Source organism: Hypomesus transpacificus, unplaced genomic scaffold, assembly GCF_021917145.1.
Source record: "Hypomesus transpacificus isolate Combined female unplaced genomic scaffold, fHypTra1 scaffold_52, whole genome shotgun sequence".
Lineage (NCBI taxonomy): Eukaryota > Metazoa > Chordata > Actinopteri > Osmeriformes > Osmeridae > Hypomesus > Hypomesus transpacificus.
This window is the reverse complement of record NW_025814031.1, coordinates 344,825-366,947: the sequence shown is the minus strand read 5'-3', so window position 1 is coordinate 366,947 and position 22,123 is coordinate 344,825. Positions and strand designations below refer to the sequence as shown.

At 41.4% G+C, this 22,123-nt stretch overlaps 1 protein-coding gene across 2 annotated transcripts in view; it reads right to left on the bottom strand.

The window, feature by feature from the left end:
• Positions 1-317: 317 nt before the first annotated feature.
• The window catches only part of dxo (decapping exoribonuclease), a 23,111-nt gene continuing 1,305 nt past the window's right edge, over positions 318-22,123 (bottom strand). Inside the window, exons 2-7 of one of the 2 annotated variants that reach the window (XM_047017356.1) lie at positions 7,370-7,849; positions 6,964-7,190; positions 5,703-5,922; positions 1,344-1,479; positions 1,078-1,172; positions 318-967 (exon numbers count right to left, since the gene is read on the bottom strand). In XM_047017356.1, the coding sequence (XP_046873312.1) occupies positions 829-967; positions 1,078-1,172; positions 1,344-1,479; positions 5,703-5,922; positions 6,964-7,190; positions 7,370-7,839 (1,287 nt within the window). In that variant the 5' untranslated portion in view covers positions 7,840-7,849 and the 3' untranslated portion in view covers positions 318-828. The remainder of the gene's footprint in view (positions 968-1,077; positions 1,173-1,343; positions 1,480-5,702; positions 5,923-6,963; positions 7,191-7,369; positions 7,850-22,123) is intronic. The other variant, XM_047017355.1, reaches the window with a different exon arrangement.

The following is a 22,123-nucleotide window of genomic DNA, read 5'->3' as shown; positions in this document are numbered from 1 at the left end:
TACTGCACATTAACATTACTACACAAAACATTAAAGCTGTCAAAGCTGTTTTCAGCAATGTTTGTGTGGATTGCCTCCAAATGGAAAAACCATGGTTTGTGAGACCAACTTCTGCACTTCAGCATGTACCACCATAGATGTTAGAATGATCTCAATTAGAGAGACCACCTCCTATCCTCTGGACCTTTAATGTAGAAAAGCTTATTTGCTGCTTTCAGTCTTAAATGCATATTGAACATATGATATTTAGAATCTGAGTAGTCCTTTGATGTGTAATATTCACAAGCTGGGCGTACGCCTGTACATCATAGTACAATAATGTATTTCGGTAGGCCTACTCAGTTTATGTGGTTTGGTTACTCAAACACACAATACTGACTTTACATTTAAAAAGTCTGATGCAATACTAACACAAACTTGAAGTCATGCCTTTATTTAGATTTTTAGTGCACAGTTCAATGTTTTTAAATGTAGTGGAAGAGATTTATAGAGTAACTTGTACTTATTAATATATCCTGGGAACAGTAAAGGGTTTCTATTGGAAATAATATTTGTCTCATGGTGCTTTTTGTGATACAACACATTATTATACATATTTAACTCGATGAACATACTTCATTCAGGAAAGGCATACACTTTTCATAAAAATAAAAAAAGTGTTAAAATACAAAGATTGAGGCTCTAACTCCGAAATTGGTCTGCACTAGAATGGAAAAACAGCCATCCACCCAAAGAAAATGGAAGTTCATCAAGTCTTCATCCGGGAGTTAGGGAGTCTACAGTTCTTGTCTTTCTCTTTTACCTCAATTGCCAAAGCTTAGAAGTTAATCAAAACTGAGGTTGGGCATGGGGGTGTGTCTTGGTCAGTTCCCTCACATACCAGTCAGGCAGAAAGGAATAGTGCAAGTCTCTGTGGATAGTGAATGTCACATCTTTATGGGGATCCCTTGAAAACAGGTACACCACCCTAAAAGAATACATTTGTAAAACAAGACAGGGGAACTCAGTGTTAATATCATGGGTATGTTCACCTAAATTCACACCACTCATGCCATGGTTCTAACACAATACTCTCACCTGGGATTGTCTTCTCTGACAACACTCTTCACAAAGGACAGGAAATCAGAGCAGAAATTCATGCAGACTGTAGGCTTCCAGCAGTTGTTTTCATTCTGTATAGGGACGAACAAATGAGCCCTTTAAACTGTAATTCAGAGGAATAAACTATGTGCCGGTGTGACACTCGAGCATGCATAGACATGCAAACACATACATCACATGCATGACCTACAAATACAACCACAAACATATCTTCCAAAATGACCCCCCCCTCCAATTCCCACCTTGATTAGCTGGGATATCTTAGAGATGTGGTAAGTCTCTACCGACACAACCACTCCTTCCTGATCACGGAAACCAGCTACGATCCTCGGGACGCCGGGGAGAAAAGACTGGGCCCACCACTTCAGCAGTTTGAACCTAGAAGAAGTTTATAGAGGACACATCAATGTTGGGTAGAGCTCCTGACCTCAGTGCTAGTTTGCACCCTCACCATCCAAACAAGACTAGGATTGGATTTAAGGTTGATTAACCCTTGTGCTGCCTTCGGGTCACATGACCCAAAGGTTCATAAAGAACCATTGTTGTGTTTACCCAATACAAAAACAAATAAAAACTAGAGAGGGTACAATTTCTGTGGAAATTGTTGAGTGTGCTTGCTTAGGTCCGTTGCAGAGGGGTCAATTTTTTAATGACATTTTTACAACTGATATTTCTGTATATTTTATATAAAAAATGCATAGCCTACTTTTATTTATAAAGATGACAGATTTTTTTTTAAATCCTTCATTCATAAAAAGCTCAGTGGTAGCGATCATTGTCAGTAACAACGCAAAATGCGATATAGCCCTGTGTGGAGAAGCTGCAGTACTAGACTGTGTTCGTCTTGGTAGCGATTGCGTTGGTTAAATTCGAGTTAATGTTCCGTTGTACGGTTTAGGCTGAAATGAACAATTTTCATGTACAGATTGACAAAGTTTAGGCTGTGGCAATGGAGTCTAGATTAGTAGTCACTAGTCAGATAGTTTCACTTATTGAAAGACTTTTGATTTAAGTAAGGGTAGTGCCGAACATTTTCTGTCGCCGTTAAGCCCAATTTATACTAAGGTCGCAGACACTTTTGAAAAGGTCGCCGACAGAAATTACGTCACGGTCGACACTTTTAACCGTCGCTTGGAAGTGTCGCCTACCAGGAGATATTTCTACTGGTGCTGATGTCGTCACAGTGAACATTTTAAATTGTCAGTTTCTCCAATCGATCACCAAGGCGACATAAGTATAAATTAGGCTAATTTATACTTATGTCGCTGACACTTTTGAAATGGTCGCTCAGGCTGCTGCATTTATACTTCCGCAAACAGTCGCCTGTGTTCAAGGTTCGCGTGACGTAAACAGAATCATTTTACCGTTACATTTATAGCTATGGTTACATTGTTAACGCTTTGCAGCCTAGGTGATCGATCTCCCGGCTCTCCCTTAGAGATAGGGTGAGAAGCTCGGTCATCCAGAGTAGAACCGCTGCTCCTCCGCGTCGAGAGGAGCCAGCTGAGGTGGCTAGGGCATCTGACCAGGATGCCTCCTGGACGCCTCCCTGGTGAGGTGTTCTGGGCACGTCCCACTAGAAAGAGGCCCCGGGGAAGACCCAGGACACGCTGGAGGGAATATGTCTCTCGGCTGGCCTGGGAACGCCTCGGGGTCCCCCAGGAAGAGCTGGTGGAAGTGGCCATGGAGAGGAAGTCTGGGCCTCCCTGCTTAGGTCGCTGCCCCCGCGACCCGACCCCCGGATAAGCGGCAGATGACGACGACGATTTTTTGTTGTTGTGAGGAATGTTTATTTTAACGATTGAAAACAGATGCATCATAGACCGCTGTAGTACGTGTTGCCCGAGGCTAACAGAGGCTAATGTCATGATGCTAATAATTCAGTGAAATAGTAGACGAAAGTAGATGTCCTTCCTTATATATCAGCTTATATTGTACATCACACATCACAATTGTGTGTCATATCACAAAGTAAAATTAGCAAATAGATCACCCTGGCCTCTTTGCTTGTGGCGTTTCTGCAGCTGCCTTGCAGTAAAGCAATTAGCCTAACCATCTCCCAGAAGTTAACGAGCTGCTAAACTAATGTTCTGCTATAGCCTGGCTGCCAGCCCAACTTCTCCCCGCCCACAAAAAAATTTGGTCGGGAAGTTGGGTCTGGAGGGTCTCGTATTGGGGACAACTACAGAAAACCAGAATCGGGACGGACCAATTAAATTGCCAATGTGGGCTTTATATGATGATGGACAGATGATCAACAGTAACGTAATCAACAACGTCACGAAAGAGCGCTTGGGTTGAATTCGTTTTCAACAAACAACATATTACGTTGCTCTGATTGGTTGTAGGTCTATCCAAATGAGCGAAGAGGCATTTGTTTTACGAGTTCGGTTGAAACACGCCCCGTAGTCACAGCCCAACGGAGAGTTTTCAGTCTCATATTCTGACTAGAATTATGAGTATGACAACATCAGGCTAGTTCTGCTAGAGATAGTCAGGCGAGTTTTCGTGACGTTAGTGACGTTAGTAGCGTCAGTAATTGTGGCTAGCAAGTTAGCCACCGTTAGCTTCACTTTTCGTCACAAAAACGTAATTTCCGTGCGACGGAACGTAAATACAAATACAAGCAACTCAATCGCTACCAAGACGAAACTTTTGACACCTAGGTTGTCTATGTACAGGGATGCAAACACATGTATGGTCAAAAAAGAGAGAAGTAATTCCAGCCCTCGCCCCGCAGAAAATATCCATATCCTTACATTGCCACCAAACCCCTGACATCCCCGGCCCACCCCTATATGCACATAGAGTAAAACGACATTCTGAAGATCAAAATACACCAACACTTATTTGTAATATTCTATTTCATTTTTTATTCTGATACATAAACTCTTATTAAACTATCTAGCACTTTTTCAGGTTTTACTCCTTCCTCTTCTTCCTGGCCACCTCTAAGGGCACTAAATGTTGATGATCCTAGCCAACTCCTTCAGCTGAGTAACTGAACCTGGTAATGGCCCCTCACCACAGGATCAATGGAGGACAAGGCCTGTAGGGTCTTACTTTTGAGACAAGTAGAATAAACTACCGTATTCTACTTGCCGATTTCTGCAAGACTGCAAGGGAAGCTCGGCTTCCCCTAAAATGTAAAAAAAATTATGGTCAAATATTTACTACTGTGTTAACATTTTGAATGTGTTCATCTCGAAGACGAGTTCGTTCAGAATCAGATACATTATAGTAGCAGGTCGACTTATTCGATTTCCTTCTCATACTTTCCCATAGCGTCACAGTGCATTTATCTGTTAAAGCCCAGCGTCCAGGGACTTGAATGGGGCTGCTTTAAACAGTTTGTTTTTGTGCTTCGAAACTATACGGTCATTGGATAAATGCTGCGATTATGTCCCTCCCACGGACGCTCAGCGTAACGCACGCCGGGTTTCTGCTTGATGATTATAGGGTCTGTCGAAAGACTGCATCTCCTTTTTAATTATAGCAATTTTGTACTATAAAAAGTCGCCGAAGCTATTAGAGCTCAGTCCCATTAGCGGATTTTTTAAGTGTAGTCAAAAGACAAACTGCTGCAACCTATTTCTTGGTATTTGTTGGCGAAATTGCTAGCCATTGCTAGCCAAATCGATGAGCCTGCGTTGTTGCGAATGACACACACAACCTGCGTGACCCACAGAGGTTGCGGCCAACGGTGAGTGAGTGAGTTGTCATGGTGATTACAGTTATTACAGCTCCTGATTGAGCTTTAGATTGGACACGGAATATATTAAGCACATCTAGTAGGAACAATATATAGGCTATAGCACAAAATCACGCACCAATGAAAACTTGCTTGTATTGCGTCTAGGTCCGGATCCGCCTATTGAGACACCTCGCCATGTGCAGCAAGAAGACACACGAGTAGGCTAGTTCACGCTTGCGCGCATACTGCTGATTTGCTTATTTCCTATTTACTTGTTTGGTGGAGGCAATCCAGAATTACTGTTGGTGCAATTATAATCAGACACTCCCCCCCTTAAAAAAAACTTCTGCACGATTCACACAAGTCACCCAAACTGACGTGAAAAGCAGGAGGCGCCAAAAAGCGCGCCGTTTGCATCCCTGTATGTAGTCCAAATATTGAATGAGTTTTAGGGGGGCAAAAAGAAACAATAAGAATATATATGATAGAGAACAAAGGTTGTGCCGTTGCCGAAGCAAAGCACACCCAATAATTTTATTTTAACCTTCGCAATGTAGGGGGTCTGAGACAGCCCAACGGTAAAAAAAAATGCTTCACTTTTGTATGTGGTAAAGTTGGCGCAAACGACGGTAGGTCACAATGACTGATGGGTCAGAATGACCCTAAGATAACACAAGGGTTAACCTTGATATTGATTATTAAGGTTCATTTAAGGTTGATTTGTCATCGTCTTTATTCCTCGCTCTCCTGTCGGTTGCAGGAATTTCATCCTGTTTGGAACTGGAACCCAGTGAAAAAGGAATGGAGGATTTGGGATTCTTCGATCGTGGAATTAATCTTCCTCTTTGAAGTACCAGGTCCTACTGGGATAACACAGCATCTGCCATACAATTTCTTCCACGGGTACCTGTGGAAGTTGCTGCGTTGTTTGGGGGTGCAGATCTCCCCTGAGGTCTTCAGCTCGATGTAGCATGCTGGGGCGGACTGAGTCTTGGGGTCCTTGTCCCGACAATCCACCTCACCGGAGAAGAGGAGTCTATGCTTGGCCAGTCGGGTCTGGACCACAGTGCAAAAAGCCTCATTGGTGTTTACTACCCCAGCTGGGTCTGGGAGGCTGTGGATGTCATCTGTTGTCACAATGTTTAGTATTGTTATAAGCAAATACTGTGCATGAATCAGGGTGGACAATGGACATTTCTGCTAAGGAAAAGGCCTGGCTGAGTATCTCCTTTGATCAACCACTCTCCCAAAACAAAAAACAAAATGCTCAACTCATCAATATACTGTTCACCACCAAATAATACGATTAAAATATCTAATCGAGATTAATTGCATTATTTACAATGATTAATCGCAATTAATCGCAAAATTGTTCAATCTATTTGATCTGTTAAATTTTTACCCCAATAAATGACATTTTTGTGGAAATAACATTAAAAGGTGTACTTAACTTCAGATAGGCCTAGCTGGATGATAACGTCCATATAACAAGTTCAGATGGAACACAACTTAAATTGTAAGGGAGTTTTATTCACTCACAAACATCATAAACATCATAAACATCCACAAAATTAGACATATTCTGGAATATTAAATACATTTAAGACATGTTGTCTCATAACCTATTACAATATCATGGTCCATAATATTCAAATCTCAAACAAACTTCATATACTTAGGCAACCACAGATTAACCTTAATATTAAACAATAGTTTCTAGCTTGTTGAACCCAGACAGCTGCTCGCTTCCTTTGCGAGTGTTGTCTGCCATATATTCCCGGAGCAAACGCTGCTGCTGCTACCGCTAACGCTGCTAACTGTGTGCTTTGCTTGCATGTGATGGTTTCGGCTGAAAGTACTCCGGTGATGATAAAAACTCAGCCTGACCATCAGTAGGCTACACACAGCCTTAGTTTTGTCAACCGAGCCGTCTCAAAACTTTTTAAAATTGAACTTCCAATCTAAAATCCCTCTCTCCAACATTCAGCTACCGTCTGCAATCGAAATCATGTGACGACAGGTTATTCTCAGGGTCAAAAAGAAACCTGCGTTAACGGCACTATTATTTTTTTGTCGCGTTAAAATGAGATTGCGTTAACGCGTTAACTTTGAGAGCCCTACTAATAATGTACTGTGAATTCCTTGTTCCTGAATAGACACATCCTTACCTGCACAGGTATACTGTTCAAACTTGTATCCCCAGTACATCATCTCCTCATGACTCTCAGCACGGTTCTCCCGGTCTGTGCGAGCTGCCTCAGTTTCCACCTCGCTGATATACAGAGTGCCCCCCAGCCTGGAAATGGCCAGCAGCCAGCCCTCACGCGTCTCATACGGTGTGGTCAACAGCTTTGTCAGATGACCCCGCCAAGTCACAAAGTCTACCTCCAAATCACTGGGAGAGGGAAGGGGAGGTGGATCAAAGGCTGTGTTGAACATAATTTGCATTATGATATGCTCTGTAGCACTTTGAGATTGATGTAATGTAAAGTATAATACAAATAACATTCATTATTATTATTATTAACAGACAACGCTGTAGTTATAATCACGGTTTGGATTGCAACAGCTTACCATGGGGACGAGGCTGCTGTTCCCTTTGACTGAACTTTGGCTCTGTTTAACAGGATCCATTTCAGGATGTGATCCAGTTTCTCCTTCACCCCATCATCTCTTTTTACAAAGCGGTCTTTGTAGCCATCTCTCAGGTCAAAATTGGGACTCTTCTCTGGCTCTTTGTAATATCTCAGCTGCCTTGCATCGTTGAAAAAACGACGTTGAGAGTCCAAGGAGAAGTGACCGAGCTCCACAGGTTGTTTGTACAAGGGGAAGTCTCTTTCATATAGTTGTCGTCTGGTGCCGAGTGTCTGGGGGGCTGTTGGGGTTGGTCCAGCAGAAGAACCAGCTTGGTGGTGTTGGTTCTCGCATCTGAAACGTTTAGGTTGAAAGTGACCTCCACGACTCTCATCCCTGTTTCGCCTGTATGTGGTCGACTGATGGCGACTGAAGTTTGGATTTGGGGGTCTGTGCTGACGTTGGTCCATACTGTAGCTACTTAAGAGAGAGAAACATACTTAAAAATACTACTATTACATTTCTCTAATAATGCCAGGAATCTCTGTGTTTGTGTAAATTTGAATGGGTTTAGTTTATCACGATCAAGTCAAGAACCGGGCACTCTGCAAAGTTCATATTTGGCATGTGTCCTCTTTATAACCCAACGGAGTGCAGTGCCGCGACTGACGTTGTTTGGAGAAGCATTTCGACATCAAATAATGAAAAAAAATATTTGCTGCAGCTTGGCTTGCTGTATTCGCATCACAGCCCCTTCACTCTGATTGGTCATCTGGTCTGCAGCGAGTTTCCTACGAATATCTCAACTCGAGAACCGGGCACACAGTTAATATTTTCCTGGTGTCATTTTTATTAGGGCTGTCCCCACTTGGTCGACTATTCGATTTTCTGGTCGATATACTCTTGGTCGACTTAGATTGTTTTAGTCGAGCTGCCATATGGCAGTGTGAGATCTGATTCCCACTTGTGTCATCATTAGTGAATTAACGAAATGTTCAACAGAAATTGTAGATTATATTATTTAAGACAAATAAACCAACTCTAAAAATATATAATTTAAAAGAAGGTGTCACTGTTTTCCTTTTCGTTGATCTGCGCTTTGTTTTGGTATTTTGCACACGGCACGAGCACAAGTGGCTGCAGAACTACAAACTCTGCCATAGACTACTTTGTCGGTATTATTAGTGAAAATGGCAAAGACATCTGTGGATGTGTAAGACATCTGTATGGCGTCATTTCATTAAAGTACATTTACATTTACAAAGTCCCGGGTGACTCGAAAAACGTTGAATGCAAACTCTGCCAACAACGGTTTATTTTTCATAGTTCAACGTCGAAAATGATGTAGCCTACCACCTGAAAAACGTAAGTTGGTGTAGCCGTACTTCACTCATGCTAACGCGCTGGGATGAAAAAGGAATATGCCTATTATTTACATTACATTTAGTCATTTAGCAGACGCTCTTATCCATAGCGACTTAGAGTAAGTACAGGGACATTCCCTCCGAGGCAAGTAGGGTGAAGTGCCTTGCCCAAGGACACAACGTAATTTGACACGGCGGGGAATCGATCCGGCAACCTTCTTATTACTAGCCCGACTCCCTCACCGCTCAGCCATCTGACTCCCATATTATAAGAATTACATCGAAATCGAATGACATTATCTTCTCCGGCCAAGACAAAATCTCTCTCTGTTGCAACGTTCCCCACTCAGCTTCTACGTAAGTTTGCATGCTGCAAGTTTTCAGGCAGTGATAAGCGCGCTCTGATGATTCGCATGTTAAACAAACAATATTTTTAATATGTAGTACATTGTAAGAGATACAAAATACCATCGGCATTCGGTTACAACAGGACTGGTGATACGAGTCTTATTATTAGTAGGCTATTAGCAGCTGAATCTGCGTCCAGCAGCCATTGAGTCAGATCGCGAAAATGTTTGTACGTTTTTTATTTTATTTTTTTAAGCGTTTCAAAGTTCGATTAGTCGATTTTCAGACGTTTTGGTCGAGTTTTGGTCGACCAAAGACAAACTTAGTCGGGGACAGCCCTAATTTTTATAATCCAACAGAGTGCAGTAAGATACCGCGATTGCACTAATGCGATTAACAAAGACATTGGCAATTAAATTAAACTAGACTAAGCCTTGTAAGGAAAATAGAGAAATTCTGTTTTGTTATTTAAAATGGTATTCGCTTTTACAACCGATAATCCTCTGCTTTCAAAGGGGCTGGCTAGCGAACAGAATGATAATATAAAGTGGATATACTTTCAGTATAGAACAGTGAATTTTGTTACATAAATTAATGTATTTACTAGTGCTGTCAGTTTAACGTGTAATTAACGGCGTTAACGCAAACCCAAATAAACGGCATCAACGCAAACCCAAATTTAATTTAGTAACATTTTTTATTGCGCGATTAGCGTTCTTTTGGGCCTAGCAAACTTTGTAGTTTTTTTCACATGCTGTTGCAACAACTACTGACGTTTGAAAACCAACACCACACCGGATCTAGCTAGACCGGAAACAAAACAACAGGCATGCCACACACACTTGTTTGGCCTTGCAAGCTGGCTAAAGAGTTATAAAATTTAAAAACCACGTTTTGAGTGGATGGCGAGCACGAGACGCTGAAATGTATGCCAATAAGATTCTGAATGGAAAGTTTACTTTTAAAAAGTTGCCAAATGGTTCCATTGACAAGACCAAAGTGATCTGTGTATTTTGTTATTGTGAACTGAGCTATCATCGCAGCACGTCCAGTCTGAAATATCAATTGATGGCCAAGCACACAGCTGATGCAAAATTTCTGTCCCCTCGTCAAAGCCAAGCGATTGCGAAGTTGTTTTCAATTTAAAAAAAACATTTGCATGAAGCAATCCAATCCACTTTTCCATGTTGATAGGAGCATTAAAATGAGAAAAAAATAACGGGACAAAAAGAAATCAAGGGACATTTAGAATAGTTAAAAATGTGCGATTAATTGCGATTAATCGCGAGTTAACTATGACATTAATGAGATTAATCACGATAAAATATTTTAATCGTTTGACAGCACTAGTATTTCCTGATGTCAATACTGCCAGCACATTGCAAATGTGAGTGAGTAAGGCCTACAATTATGCTAACTGACTCAACCATTGTGCATGTAATGACTTATGTTATGAACTAAATGTTTAGATGTTTGTGGTGGGAAGACAATTTAACAGAGAACCAATATAGTACATTTACATTTATGCATTTAGCAGACGCTTTTATCTAAAGCAACTTTCGAGAGAGAGCTTTAAAAAAGAGCATAGGTCACTGATCATAACAACGAGGTAGTCCCAAACATTGCAAGCAGCCAAAACATGAAGCATACATTGTGAAAAACTAAACAAGTGCCAAAGGGAAGACCCATAAGAGCATGCAGTACATTTGGATCAATGTAAGCAATGTATAATGTAGGAAACCACAGATAAATAAAGGCTACATCATTATTTGCAAGAATGTAGGTTTCCACAGCATTGGCAATTTGACTTGAATAGATGTGGAGGTTTAAGTATTTCAGAGATTACATATAATTGGGTGTGCTCAAGCTTTCGGTGAGCACAACCATTGTTTTTTCACATATATTATTGGTGGCCAAGCTGTGAGGCCACTTAAGTGTTTCTACCTTTTCTTATTGGGTGTACCTTGCCTTCGGCAATGGCACAACCTTTGTTCTCTCACATATATATTATTATTGGGTGTGCTCACACCTTCGGCGAGCACAACCATTGTGCTCTCACATATATATTTATTATTTTTTATTTGTTTTCCCGGCTCTAAGGATCTGTCAAAAGTTTTGTCTTGGTAGCGATTGAGTTGCTTGTTTTTTTAACGTTCCGTTGCACGGTTTAGGCTGAACTTAAGTTTTTGTGGCAAAAAGTGCCTTGTGTGTCAACAAAGGGGTACTCCGTGGTACCAACGTCACAACGTCAGCAACGACGCATGGATACAACGTGTATAGATGTGCTGTTGCACAGCGAGTATCGTATTTGCCATGGTGTACTAGCAGCATCATAAATGTACATTTAAGCAAATCAAGACTTGCATGTTGTTCAAGTTTAAATTACGTTTTTGTAGCGAAAAATGAAGCTAACGGTGGCTAACTTGCTAGCCACAGTCACTGACGTGAGTTATACGTCACTAACGTCACAAAAACACGCGTGACTACCTCTAGCAGAACATTAGTTTAGCAGCTCGTTAAAGGTCACATGATATGCTCTTTTTTGATGCTTTTATATAGGCCGTAGTGGTCCCCTAATAGTGTATCTGAAGTCTCTTTCCCTAAATTCAGCCTTGGTGCATAATTACAGCCACTACGAGCAGTCACACAATTAGCTTTCCTCAAGACACACTGTTTCTGTGTCTGTAGCTTTAAATGCTAATGAGGAGGAAAGAGGCGGCACCATGTGCTAATGTTTACAGTGGATGTATCGCAATGGCTCGTAGCCCCGTTGCTGTATGCCTCTCGAATTTGCAGTTTCTCATCTGATCACCCTGGTTTGCAGGGGTGCACAGTCATAGTAATTTCAATAAGGGGAAAGGCGGATATCGCGCGCGCCATAACACCAACAGCAGAACGGTTATCCAAATAACAAAGAAGTGTACAACACTCGCGTTACAGCATGTGTATTCACACACATACTTGATGCTATCTACCTTACCTACCTATCTGCTATCTACCTAACTCAGCTGTTAGCTGCATAGCTAATGTTACAGCCATATTCTAAGGGTAGTAAGCTTGGTAACCAGAGCAACAAAATGATATCGAGTTAGTTAACTTACTTCTCCGAGGTTTGTAGCTGGACCAAGGAGAGTTAGTACTGATCCAGAATTGTATATCAGCAAGGCCAGCTTTGTATTAGGTCAAGTTTAGGAAACAGTCGTGGCTGAAATGTTTGGCGCAGACAAACAAAACTTTGGGAAGTTGTGTCGGCGCATTTCCAGAGAAAATAAAATTAAGACACTGGGTTTTCAGAGACTCGGATGAAGGAACTGTAAAAATACTTGTTTTACTTTGTACACCAAACTGAGCAAATGTAGTGCTTTGTTTGCAAGCCATGATGTCTCTCAAGGTTAAAAACACTTGCATGGTCGTAGCTCAGTTTCTTATGGGCGGGCCAGATTCTCTGGGCGGGCAAAGCAGAGAGAGGGGATAACCTTCCCTATTGTTACGTCACAATAGGGGATTTTCAAAACGGAGCGTTTGAGCTTTCATTTTCTCAAAGGCGGAGAAGAATACCCAGGGCTTGGATTACACCTATCGAAATTTTCTAGCCACTGGGGGACCAAAGGCAGGCTAGGGGAACTCATATAAATGTTAAATAACCTCCTAAAGTTAAGTTTTCATGTCATGTGACCTTTAACTTCTGGTAGATAGCTAGGCTAACTATAGCTTTACTGCAAGGCAGCTGCAGAAACGCCACAAGCAAAGAGGCCAGGGTGATTACTATTTGTTTATTTTACTTTGTGATATGAAACATACAAGTATAATGTAATGTACAATATAAGCTGATATAAGGAAGTACATCTATTTTCGTAAACAGTAGTCTACTATTTCACTAAAGCATTAGCATCATGACATTAGCTTCTGTTGCCCAGGCAACACATACTACTTAGACCTGTCGCGATAATCAATATATTGACTTGAGGCCAATTCATACTTCTGCTTTTTACAGACACGCACACAGGGAACGCCCTCTCCATCAAGGAACTCCCTCTCCGTGCCCTCGCAGAGCCCCTCGCAGAGCTCTGCATGCACCTCCTGATTTTCCTGACTATCCGTCTGTCCGTCATTTTTAGGATACCCCTTGGCTGTGATTGGTCCGTATTAATAACTGCTTGAGTCAGGGGTGGGGGCGGGGTTGCCGTGACCAACAAGAAAACAGAATCCTTGTCCGCCATTGTTGTAAGTTTTTACAATTCATATTTCAGCTAAAAGTACATGTAAATCAGCATCTGAATTAAAATGGGACAAGAAATGGGCAGTCTAGTTGCTGAAAATGTGCTTATTTTATTGATAAAACAGCTCATTTGTAAATTTGCTCCGACTTTTCGATAACCTAGCTAGCATCGCAGTGCAGCGCTATCTACTGTTCTGGCGGTGAATTGCTTTCAGCACGCAGAGCCGTCGGAGTAGTATAAATTCAACCAATCCATCCGACTCCGTGCGTGCGTCTGACCGTAATGGAGTCGGAGAAGTATAAATCGGCCTTTATCGGACGGTATATAGAAATTAGCGCAATAATTTTGGGTGCTGCGATATATTGCAACTGATCATTTTTATAATAACAAATAATGATTATATTGATTTTTACAAAAGAACGAATGTCACCAACACTTTCTGTGTCAAAAGCGTAGGCGGGACTAGCGTCTCCACACACACAGACGGACACCGACAGGTGAAGAGAAGGCGTGAACTCACTGTGTTATAAAGTGTTCTGTTTTGTAAAATCTACAGCTAGCTAGGAAGAACAAGTAAAAATTGACTTGGTTTCAAAGCCGCAATCTTCAGCTCCGGTGTGGGAACATTTTGTCTTTAAGCGGAATGAGATGAGAGCCAATTAACGTGACCGAGCCGGTATGTCAACATTGTATAAAACAAGTGGAAACGAAAAGAGGCAAATAACCTAACATCTCACCTAGCAATATATAACTGTCTATCCCACACAGTTTTTCAACCTGTGAACAACAACTGCAGCTGGAGCTGGAAAGGGGTCTTCCATATAGTTCTGTTACAGATGCCTTTTCCCGACCAGTGTTGGGAATAACGTGTTACAAAGTAACGCGTTACTGTAACTCCACTACTTTTGGCAGTAACTAGTAATGTACCTCATTACTTTTTTCAATTAAATAACGCAGTTACATTACTGAAATTGAAATGGGCTCGTTACTCATTACTTTTTTCTCGCTACTTTTCTTCTGTATGAATGAATCACTCCGCATTTTAGACCAGCCCAAACAATGGCCGACATTTCGGACTGTGCAAGCTTTGTGTCATGGAAATATCAACATTATTTTTCCCTTGTCCAGATCAAGGATACAAATATACTGGTTAGTTGTAGTTTGTGTGCAGGTGCGAGAACTTTATCCACTGCGAAGAATAGTAACTATAATCTTCACAAGCACCTAGTAAAACAACACGCTTCAACAAAGCTAATCGTGAAAGAACCCAGTGCTAGCTCCGCTGATCAAGCAGTCGGAGCCACTTCATCAAAACAGCCCAGGCTTGATTTTAAACAGAAGTATTTCCAGTCTCTAAGCCAGGCAGAACTAAACAGACTGATTGCCAGGTATGTTGTCAAGTAGGGGTGGAACGGTTCACTGAAGTCACGGTTCGGTTCATACCGCGGTTCAGACATCACGGTTCGGTACGAGTTCGGTACAATGGAGGGAAAAGCTAAACAAAAATGCAGGAGCAGGGCTCTAGACTAACTAATGTACATGCAGGTCTTAGCTAAATGTCTTAAATGTATGATGCGCTTGTTGATCAGTCCTCCTACCATCCACGATAGGCTACTTGCTGAGCAACAGTGCAAACACAGGCAGGGATACAGTACAGTAGCAGCAACGCTAGTGCTAAATAAGTATTCAGACATTTTCGTAGTCTAGGTATAGCAAAAAATAGCCTAACTTTACTTTTAGCTGCGGTACCAATGCTGAGGGCTCGCTGATATCGCTTTCTTACTAGAACGTGCATTAGTCATTTATTTAGAAGACGCTCTTATCCAGATTGTGGTATCTATGAGTCGTTGCTAACATGTACTGTTGTTGTGCACACCCAATACATTCCACATTTGTAGGTCGCACATGCGCGATTAGGCTACGAGTAGAATTTTATCGCCCTACCTGTCTCAAAAAACTGTCTGAAGCACTGAGAACTTACAGCAAAAATTTTTTTATTGTGTATGTCTCAGGCTGTATCACCTACAGTCTCTCCCCTGAGCTAGCTGCAACAGCATGAAGTGTGTAAAGTAGTAAACAGTAAGTACCCCACATAAACTCCAGACTCCATAACTTGTAAACGAAATAAGAGTTATAAAACTGAAAACACAGCATCTCTTATTTATTAAGTGCATAGAATACCTCCTCACTAAGTCCTTGTCCTATCCACTACTCTCTCGCCTGTACTAAAGTAGCGTTAAGTGGCTGGGAAACCGAAGTCGGCAGGTCCTCTAGCTCGTGTGTGTCGCTAGCTATCTCTGACTCACTCAGGCACAGTTCGGCTACACAGGTGACGGCGACAATCAGTTTCAGAGTTTTCGGATCTACAGATTAGGTGTTCCTAAAGAACACGAGTATCTAACAGTAGTTCCACATTAGGCTACATTAATTAAATTGCACGCAAGTTTGATTTATTTTTATACCGCGTATTCTCCGTGTAATTTAATGCACCGTACCGTACGGTTCGGTACGAATACATGTACCGTTCCACCCTTAACTGTAGTAATACAATTTACCGGGGCAGCTTCTCCACACAGGGCTACATCGCATTTTGTGTTGTTACTGACAATGATCATTACCAATTAGCTTTTTATGAATGAGCGATTTTCCACTGAATAAATGTCAAGCTTATTTAAGTTTTTGGGGGCATATTTTCAGTTAGCAGATGGTAGAACTACAGTAGGATACTGTTTGAATAGCGATTTCATCTGAGATAGCTACTGTATTGCCGGTAACGTCGTTGTAGGAATAATCTTCAAAGGGGGTTCTTTATTAATGAATGAATGCAATATGAGTAGGCTAAATGCCTGAAAGTATCACGAGAAGGGAAAAACTAAAAAGGACGTTTAAGCCATAGAGATTAGGTCCATTTTTACACCGGTCTGCCAAATGTATTTGTTTTGATTCAACTATGAGGCTGCTGATCACCATTCCCTCTTGCAGGGGGAAATGAGAAGACAACTATTTAATTGTACTATTCACTCTTAGTATTGTGAGTTGTAAATGAGCAGCAAAAAAATATGCTTTAAAATCTATGTAATCTTTATAAATAATAAGTATGCATTTTTTTTAATAAAATATACTGAAATATCAGTTGTAAAAATTTCATTAAAAAACGGACCCCTCTGCAACCGACAAGCAAGCACACCCTACAATTTCCCCAGAAATTGTACCCTCTGTAGTTGGGTACATTTTTTACAACCATTGTTATCTCACATATATATTTATTATTATTTATTTTTGCCCCCCTAAGGCTCAGTCAATATTTGGACTACATACACAACATCGGTGTCAAAAGTTTAGTCTTGGTAGCGATTGAGTTCCTTGTATTGGGATTTACGTTCCGTTGCACAGTTTAGGAGGTTACAACGTTTTTGTGGCGAAAAGTGCCTTTAATCGACGAAGGGTACTGCTAGTTACGTCACCACGTCAACACACGTTAGCAACAACGCATGCATAAAACGTGAGAAACGTTCTAGCACGCAAGTTGGAGCTTGGATTATGAGTGAAAAATACCACCCCCAAAAATGTCCAACCATTGGATTTTGTTGAGAGAACGATTTCGAGTGGAACTGCCATCTCGGATTTTTGATTTAGGTTGTGAAAGTCTTTGTAATTTGAGCGAGTGCAGGTCGCCCGTGAGACCGCCTTGTCTTTTAGGCGGCAGCCATGCTAGAAAGCATCATAGTAGTATTTTCGTAGCTAATTTTATAGTTCAATTTTATACGAAAAAACTGAAAGAGGGAAATGTTATGACGATATGACTATTGTGAAAACAGCCAGGTGGTGAGATTTGAATGTAGGTTGCTGTAAAAACTTTGATTTGTTTGCTACGTGAGAGCCTCCATTGACGATTCCGGCAGTAACAACAGTGTTGTCGACGAGTGTCAACACTCGTCGACAACAGTGTCCATCTGCGTCTGATGAGTATTTTCTTAATTTCGTACCAGGGTCAATTCTACATCCAAATGGAGAGCAGTGTTTTAAAGATATGGCGATTGCGAAGAAAGCCAGCAGGTCCGCATATTTTTGTTATTTGTGTAAAACTTGGAATTTGAGTGAAACCACGTCTTGTTTTGACGTTAGCCTCAGAGTCACAGACTCGGCTCACCCAATGGCAGTGTGTAGTAGTAGGCTACAGTACTGTCTTCAATGCCATAGCTATGGCTAAACTGTATTATGTCTTATTACACGGCTGTTCTTAATGCTGTAGAATGTTCCATCCACTTGAATGAGGCTTCCCAACGTTCTGCGGTGAATACGTTTCTCATATGAGACCGTTGCTATACATATTTGACGGCTGTCAAGTGAGGTGGCCTTTTTGCTTCGGATTCACGTCTTTCGTTAGCCTGGCTGCCAGCCCAACTTATCCCCGCCCACAAAAAAATTGGGTCGGGAAGTTGGGTCTGGAGTAGCTCATTTGCGGAAAAAGTATATCATATACCAATCAAATGTAATCAGAAAACCAGAATCGGGACGGACCAATGAAATTGCCAGGGTGGGCTTTATACGATGATGGACAGATGATGGACAGTAACGTAATCAACAACGTCACGAAGAGCGCTTGGGTTGAATTCGTTTTCATCAAACAACAATGCGTTGCTTTGATTGGTTATAGGTCTACCCAACTGAGCGAAGAGGCATTTGTTTTACGAGTTCGGTTGAAACGCGCCCCATAGTCACAGCCCAACGGAGAGTTATCAGATTAATATTCTGACTAGAATTATGAGTATGACAACGTCAGGCTAGTCTTTCGTAGCACTCCGCAAGTATTACGGTAACTTTTCAACCCCAGCGTACTCTGTTGCTTAGCGACGTCAGCTGATTTGAAGCCCAAAGAATGTTCAAAGTCTATGAAGTTCAACGTCTTTGGCAAACTATTTCTCTGCTGATCTACAATACGAATGGTAACAAATACATTGTAAAAAGACATACTGTGTTAAGTTATTTTTGTTGGCAAGTAGCCGTGTAATAAGCGGGATAATGTATAGAGCGCCGGTCATTATCGGGAAAATAAGCCCCTTCAGGGCGAAACAAAAGCTGTTCGCCCTGTCGGGGCTTATTTTCCCACATTCTCATTTCCGGTGCTTTCAAACAATCAGTGAAGTGTGGATAGCAAACAGCAGCTAGCTTGCCTCTAGCAAACTGCTTTTGAATTAGCCATGTCCCCCTAAATTAATATCAAACTTATTTACATTTTGGGGGGCTTATTTTCAGTTAGCAGACGGTACTATTTGAATCGCAATTTCATCTGAAATACTGCCAGTGACAACGTTGTTACAGTAGCTTGCTTCAAAGGGGGTTCCTTGTTTCAAAATGTGTTCTTAATGAATTATGCAATATGAGTAGGCTACATGCTTGACAATATCACTAGAAGGGAAAACGGACCCACCTGCAACCGACACAAGCAAGCACACCCTTGTTTTTGCACATTTTGAATTACTGAAATTTCTACTCTTCTTACAAAGTGTGTCTAATCTTCACCTCATTTGTCACAGATTATCTTCAGACCAAGCCTAATAACATTGGACATTGGGCGTGTACAATGTCAGCACACGTTAGCAATGACGCATAGATACGACGTTCTCGTAAAACAGCGATATCAGCGTTCCTTCTGCATTAGTGCCGTAGCTAGCTAAAAGTCTAGGAAAATGTAGGCTACTTTTCGCTAGATACCAACGAAAATGTTTTCATCGAAGGTTCTCCTTCGTTCTTTTGGTGATAAGTCTCAGGGGCTAGCTACTTACACGGCGTCATGGAGCCGAACAGTTTAATAGTTATTTAGCACTACAGTAGTGTTGCTAGCTACCTGCATATGCGGGAAACACCAATTTTAGTATATGTAATACTGTACTCAGCTTAGCTTGTAGTGATGGGCTGCTCGGTACTAAGGTGTCGATACCGTCCCGACACATTCAACACTCACTGCATCGGAACAACGGCTGTTTTTCAATCCGAAGAACGCTGAGAACGCGAGTAATTTTTTTTGAAGAACCTTCTTGCAAGCGTCCTTGCAAGAATTGTCTTGCAAGGACTCAAGGACGGAGAATGAATTGAGATGGTTAGGGTTTTCCTGGACTCGCAGCATTATGATAACACTGACTAACTACAAAGACTAGGCTAGATAACAAAGCTAAAAAATGGTCCGTCTACCTGTAATTTTACGTTTTCTGTAGCCCTTGCTAACTTACAGTACCTAGTGTCTGCACTGCACTGAGATGCTAGCTAGGTTATCGACAAGTCGGAGCAAATTTACAAATTAGCCGTTTCATCAATAAAAAACATTTTCAGCAACTGAACTGCTTATTTCTCGTCACATTTTAATTCAGATGCTGATTTGCACGTACCGTTAAGCTGAAATATGAAAAGTAAAAAATTACAGTTGTGAGGTTTGTCCGCCTCGCTTGACATCTTGCAATGACTTCTGGGAAATCAGAAGCGTTCTCGCTGGTCAAGTCACCATCTGATGCATCCTCGATAAAAGGGGCGGATCAGGAACATTTCCGGGTATTTTTGGCGTTCTTGGTGACTTGTGTTCTTTGGATTGGAACCGTACTTGGGCAATAAAAGATGACGTCAAACGAGTTCACAAGAACGGAAAAAAACGTGGATTGATAAACAGCCAACGTTTCGAGACGGGTTTAAAAAAAACTTCAGGTCACGTGTCAAAGTGTTGACAGTACTGTCTTCAATGCCATAGCTATGGCTAAACTGTAATATGTCTTATTACACGGCTGTTCTTAATGCTGTAGAATGCTCCATCCACTTGAATGAGGCTTCCCAACGTTCTGCGGTGAATACGTTTCTCATATGAGACCGTTGCTATACATATTTGACGGCTGTCAAGTGAGGTGGCCTTTTTGCTTCGGATTCACGTCTTTCGTTAGCCTGGCTGCCAGCCCAACTTATCCCCGCCCACAAAAAAATTGGGTCGGGAAGTTGGGTCTGGAGTAGCTCATTTGCGGAAAAAGTATATCATATACCAATCAAATGTAATCAGAAAACCAGAATCGGGACGGACCAATGAAATTGCCAGGGTGGGCTTTATACGATGATGGACAGATGATCAACAGTAACGTAATCAACAACGTCACGAAGAGCGCTTGGGTTGAATTCGTTTTCATCAAACAACAATGCGTTGCTTTGATTGGTTATAGGTCTACCCAACTGAGCGAAGAGGCATTTGTTTTACGAGTTCGGTTGAAACATTTCCGGGTATTTTTGGCGTTCTTGGTGACTTGTGTTCTTTGGATTGGAACCGTACTTGGGCAATAAAAGATGACGTCAAACGAGTTCACAAGAACGGAAAAAAACGTGGATTGATAAACAGCCAACGTTTCGAGACGGGTTTAAAAAAAACTTCAGGTCACGTGTCAAAGTGTTGACAAGTGATCTTGAACGAAACCTGTCTCGTACTTGCCAAAAGACTCTGACGTGTCGGATATGGAGGATTATAGGGGCCAAAACTAAATAAATAAATACTTGGATAAATAAATAATTATATAACACAAAGCTTAAATAAATGACACAAAATATATAAATGTTACATGTATTTGTGTGTATATATATATATATATATGTTTACGTTTTCATGTGTTTACATTTATTCATTTATACTTACATTTATTCATTTATACTTACATTTATTTATTTATACTTACATTTATTTATTTATACTTACATTTATGTATTTATACTTACATTTATCCACGGTGAAACTTCCTGCAGCAAAATAAATCTGTCGTCCCCCTGTCACAAAGTCAGGGGGCGGGTCAAAGCCTCTGATTGGTGGTTCAACTTGAATCGACTGCTTTTGACTATTCCAAGGTGGCAGCACCTTGTGCGGATTCAATGAATGAAATATTGAATGCTACAGTGGTCGAAATGTTGGCGGAAGCTGAAGAGATGGAGGCACCTGCCAGTTCACTTTTTTTTACATCATATTGAGAGCTTCGCTGAAATTATAGGAACGATATTGGCCCTAACTGACACAGACATCAATGAAAATGTGTTCACGATCCTCAGCGAGATGATACAGCATAGGGGTGGGCATATCGATCTTAAGACCGACAGTGGCCGGGTTGGGAAACCCGGCAACTATTGATACCAACGTTGGTATCAATAGCCTGATTGATAGCGTGATAATATCGATACTTCCTGTTACCAAAGTGCTCTACAGAGAGATTCAGGAGGTCTTTTGTTCCTGCAGCAGCTAGGCTTTTTAATCATGACTGCTGATTTGATTTGATTTGATTGTATTACTGCACATTGCTTATTTGTATGTTATGTATTCCCTGTTTTAACCTTCTATTTTTACTGTGGTAGTGGACCACACTCCCCCTGTGACTATGCTTGTTTTATGTTGTTACTGTATTCCTGTTTTGTATATTGTACAGACTATGGTGGCAAACCAGTTTCCCCATTGGGGATCAATAAAGTAAATCATCATCATCATCATCATCATACTTAAGTTTCATTCCACACTGAGTACACAACACCCTTTACATCATAGTGGTTGTGCAAACACTGTCTAACTTCGCTCAAACTCACTTTGCCCCTCCACTGCTTTTCTAAGCCCAAAGTATCGGTATTGGCAATACTGGCCCTGTATTTACTCCTTGGTATCGGATCTATGCCACATCGTGCAGTGTCGCACACCCCTAGCAGCTGTAGAGTGAGGCGATAGAGGATCCCTCTAGCTTGAAGAGAGCTTGATCGACTGGTTGAGCCTGCCTGGTGTGTAATACTGTTCATTCACCAATCAGAGGCTTTGACCCGCCCCC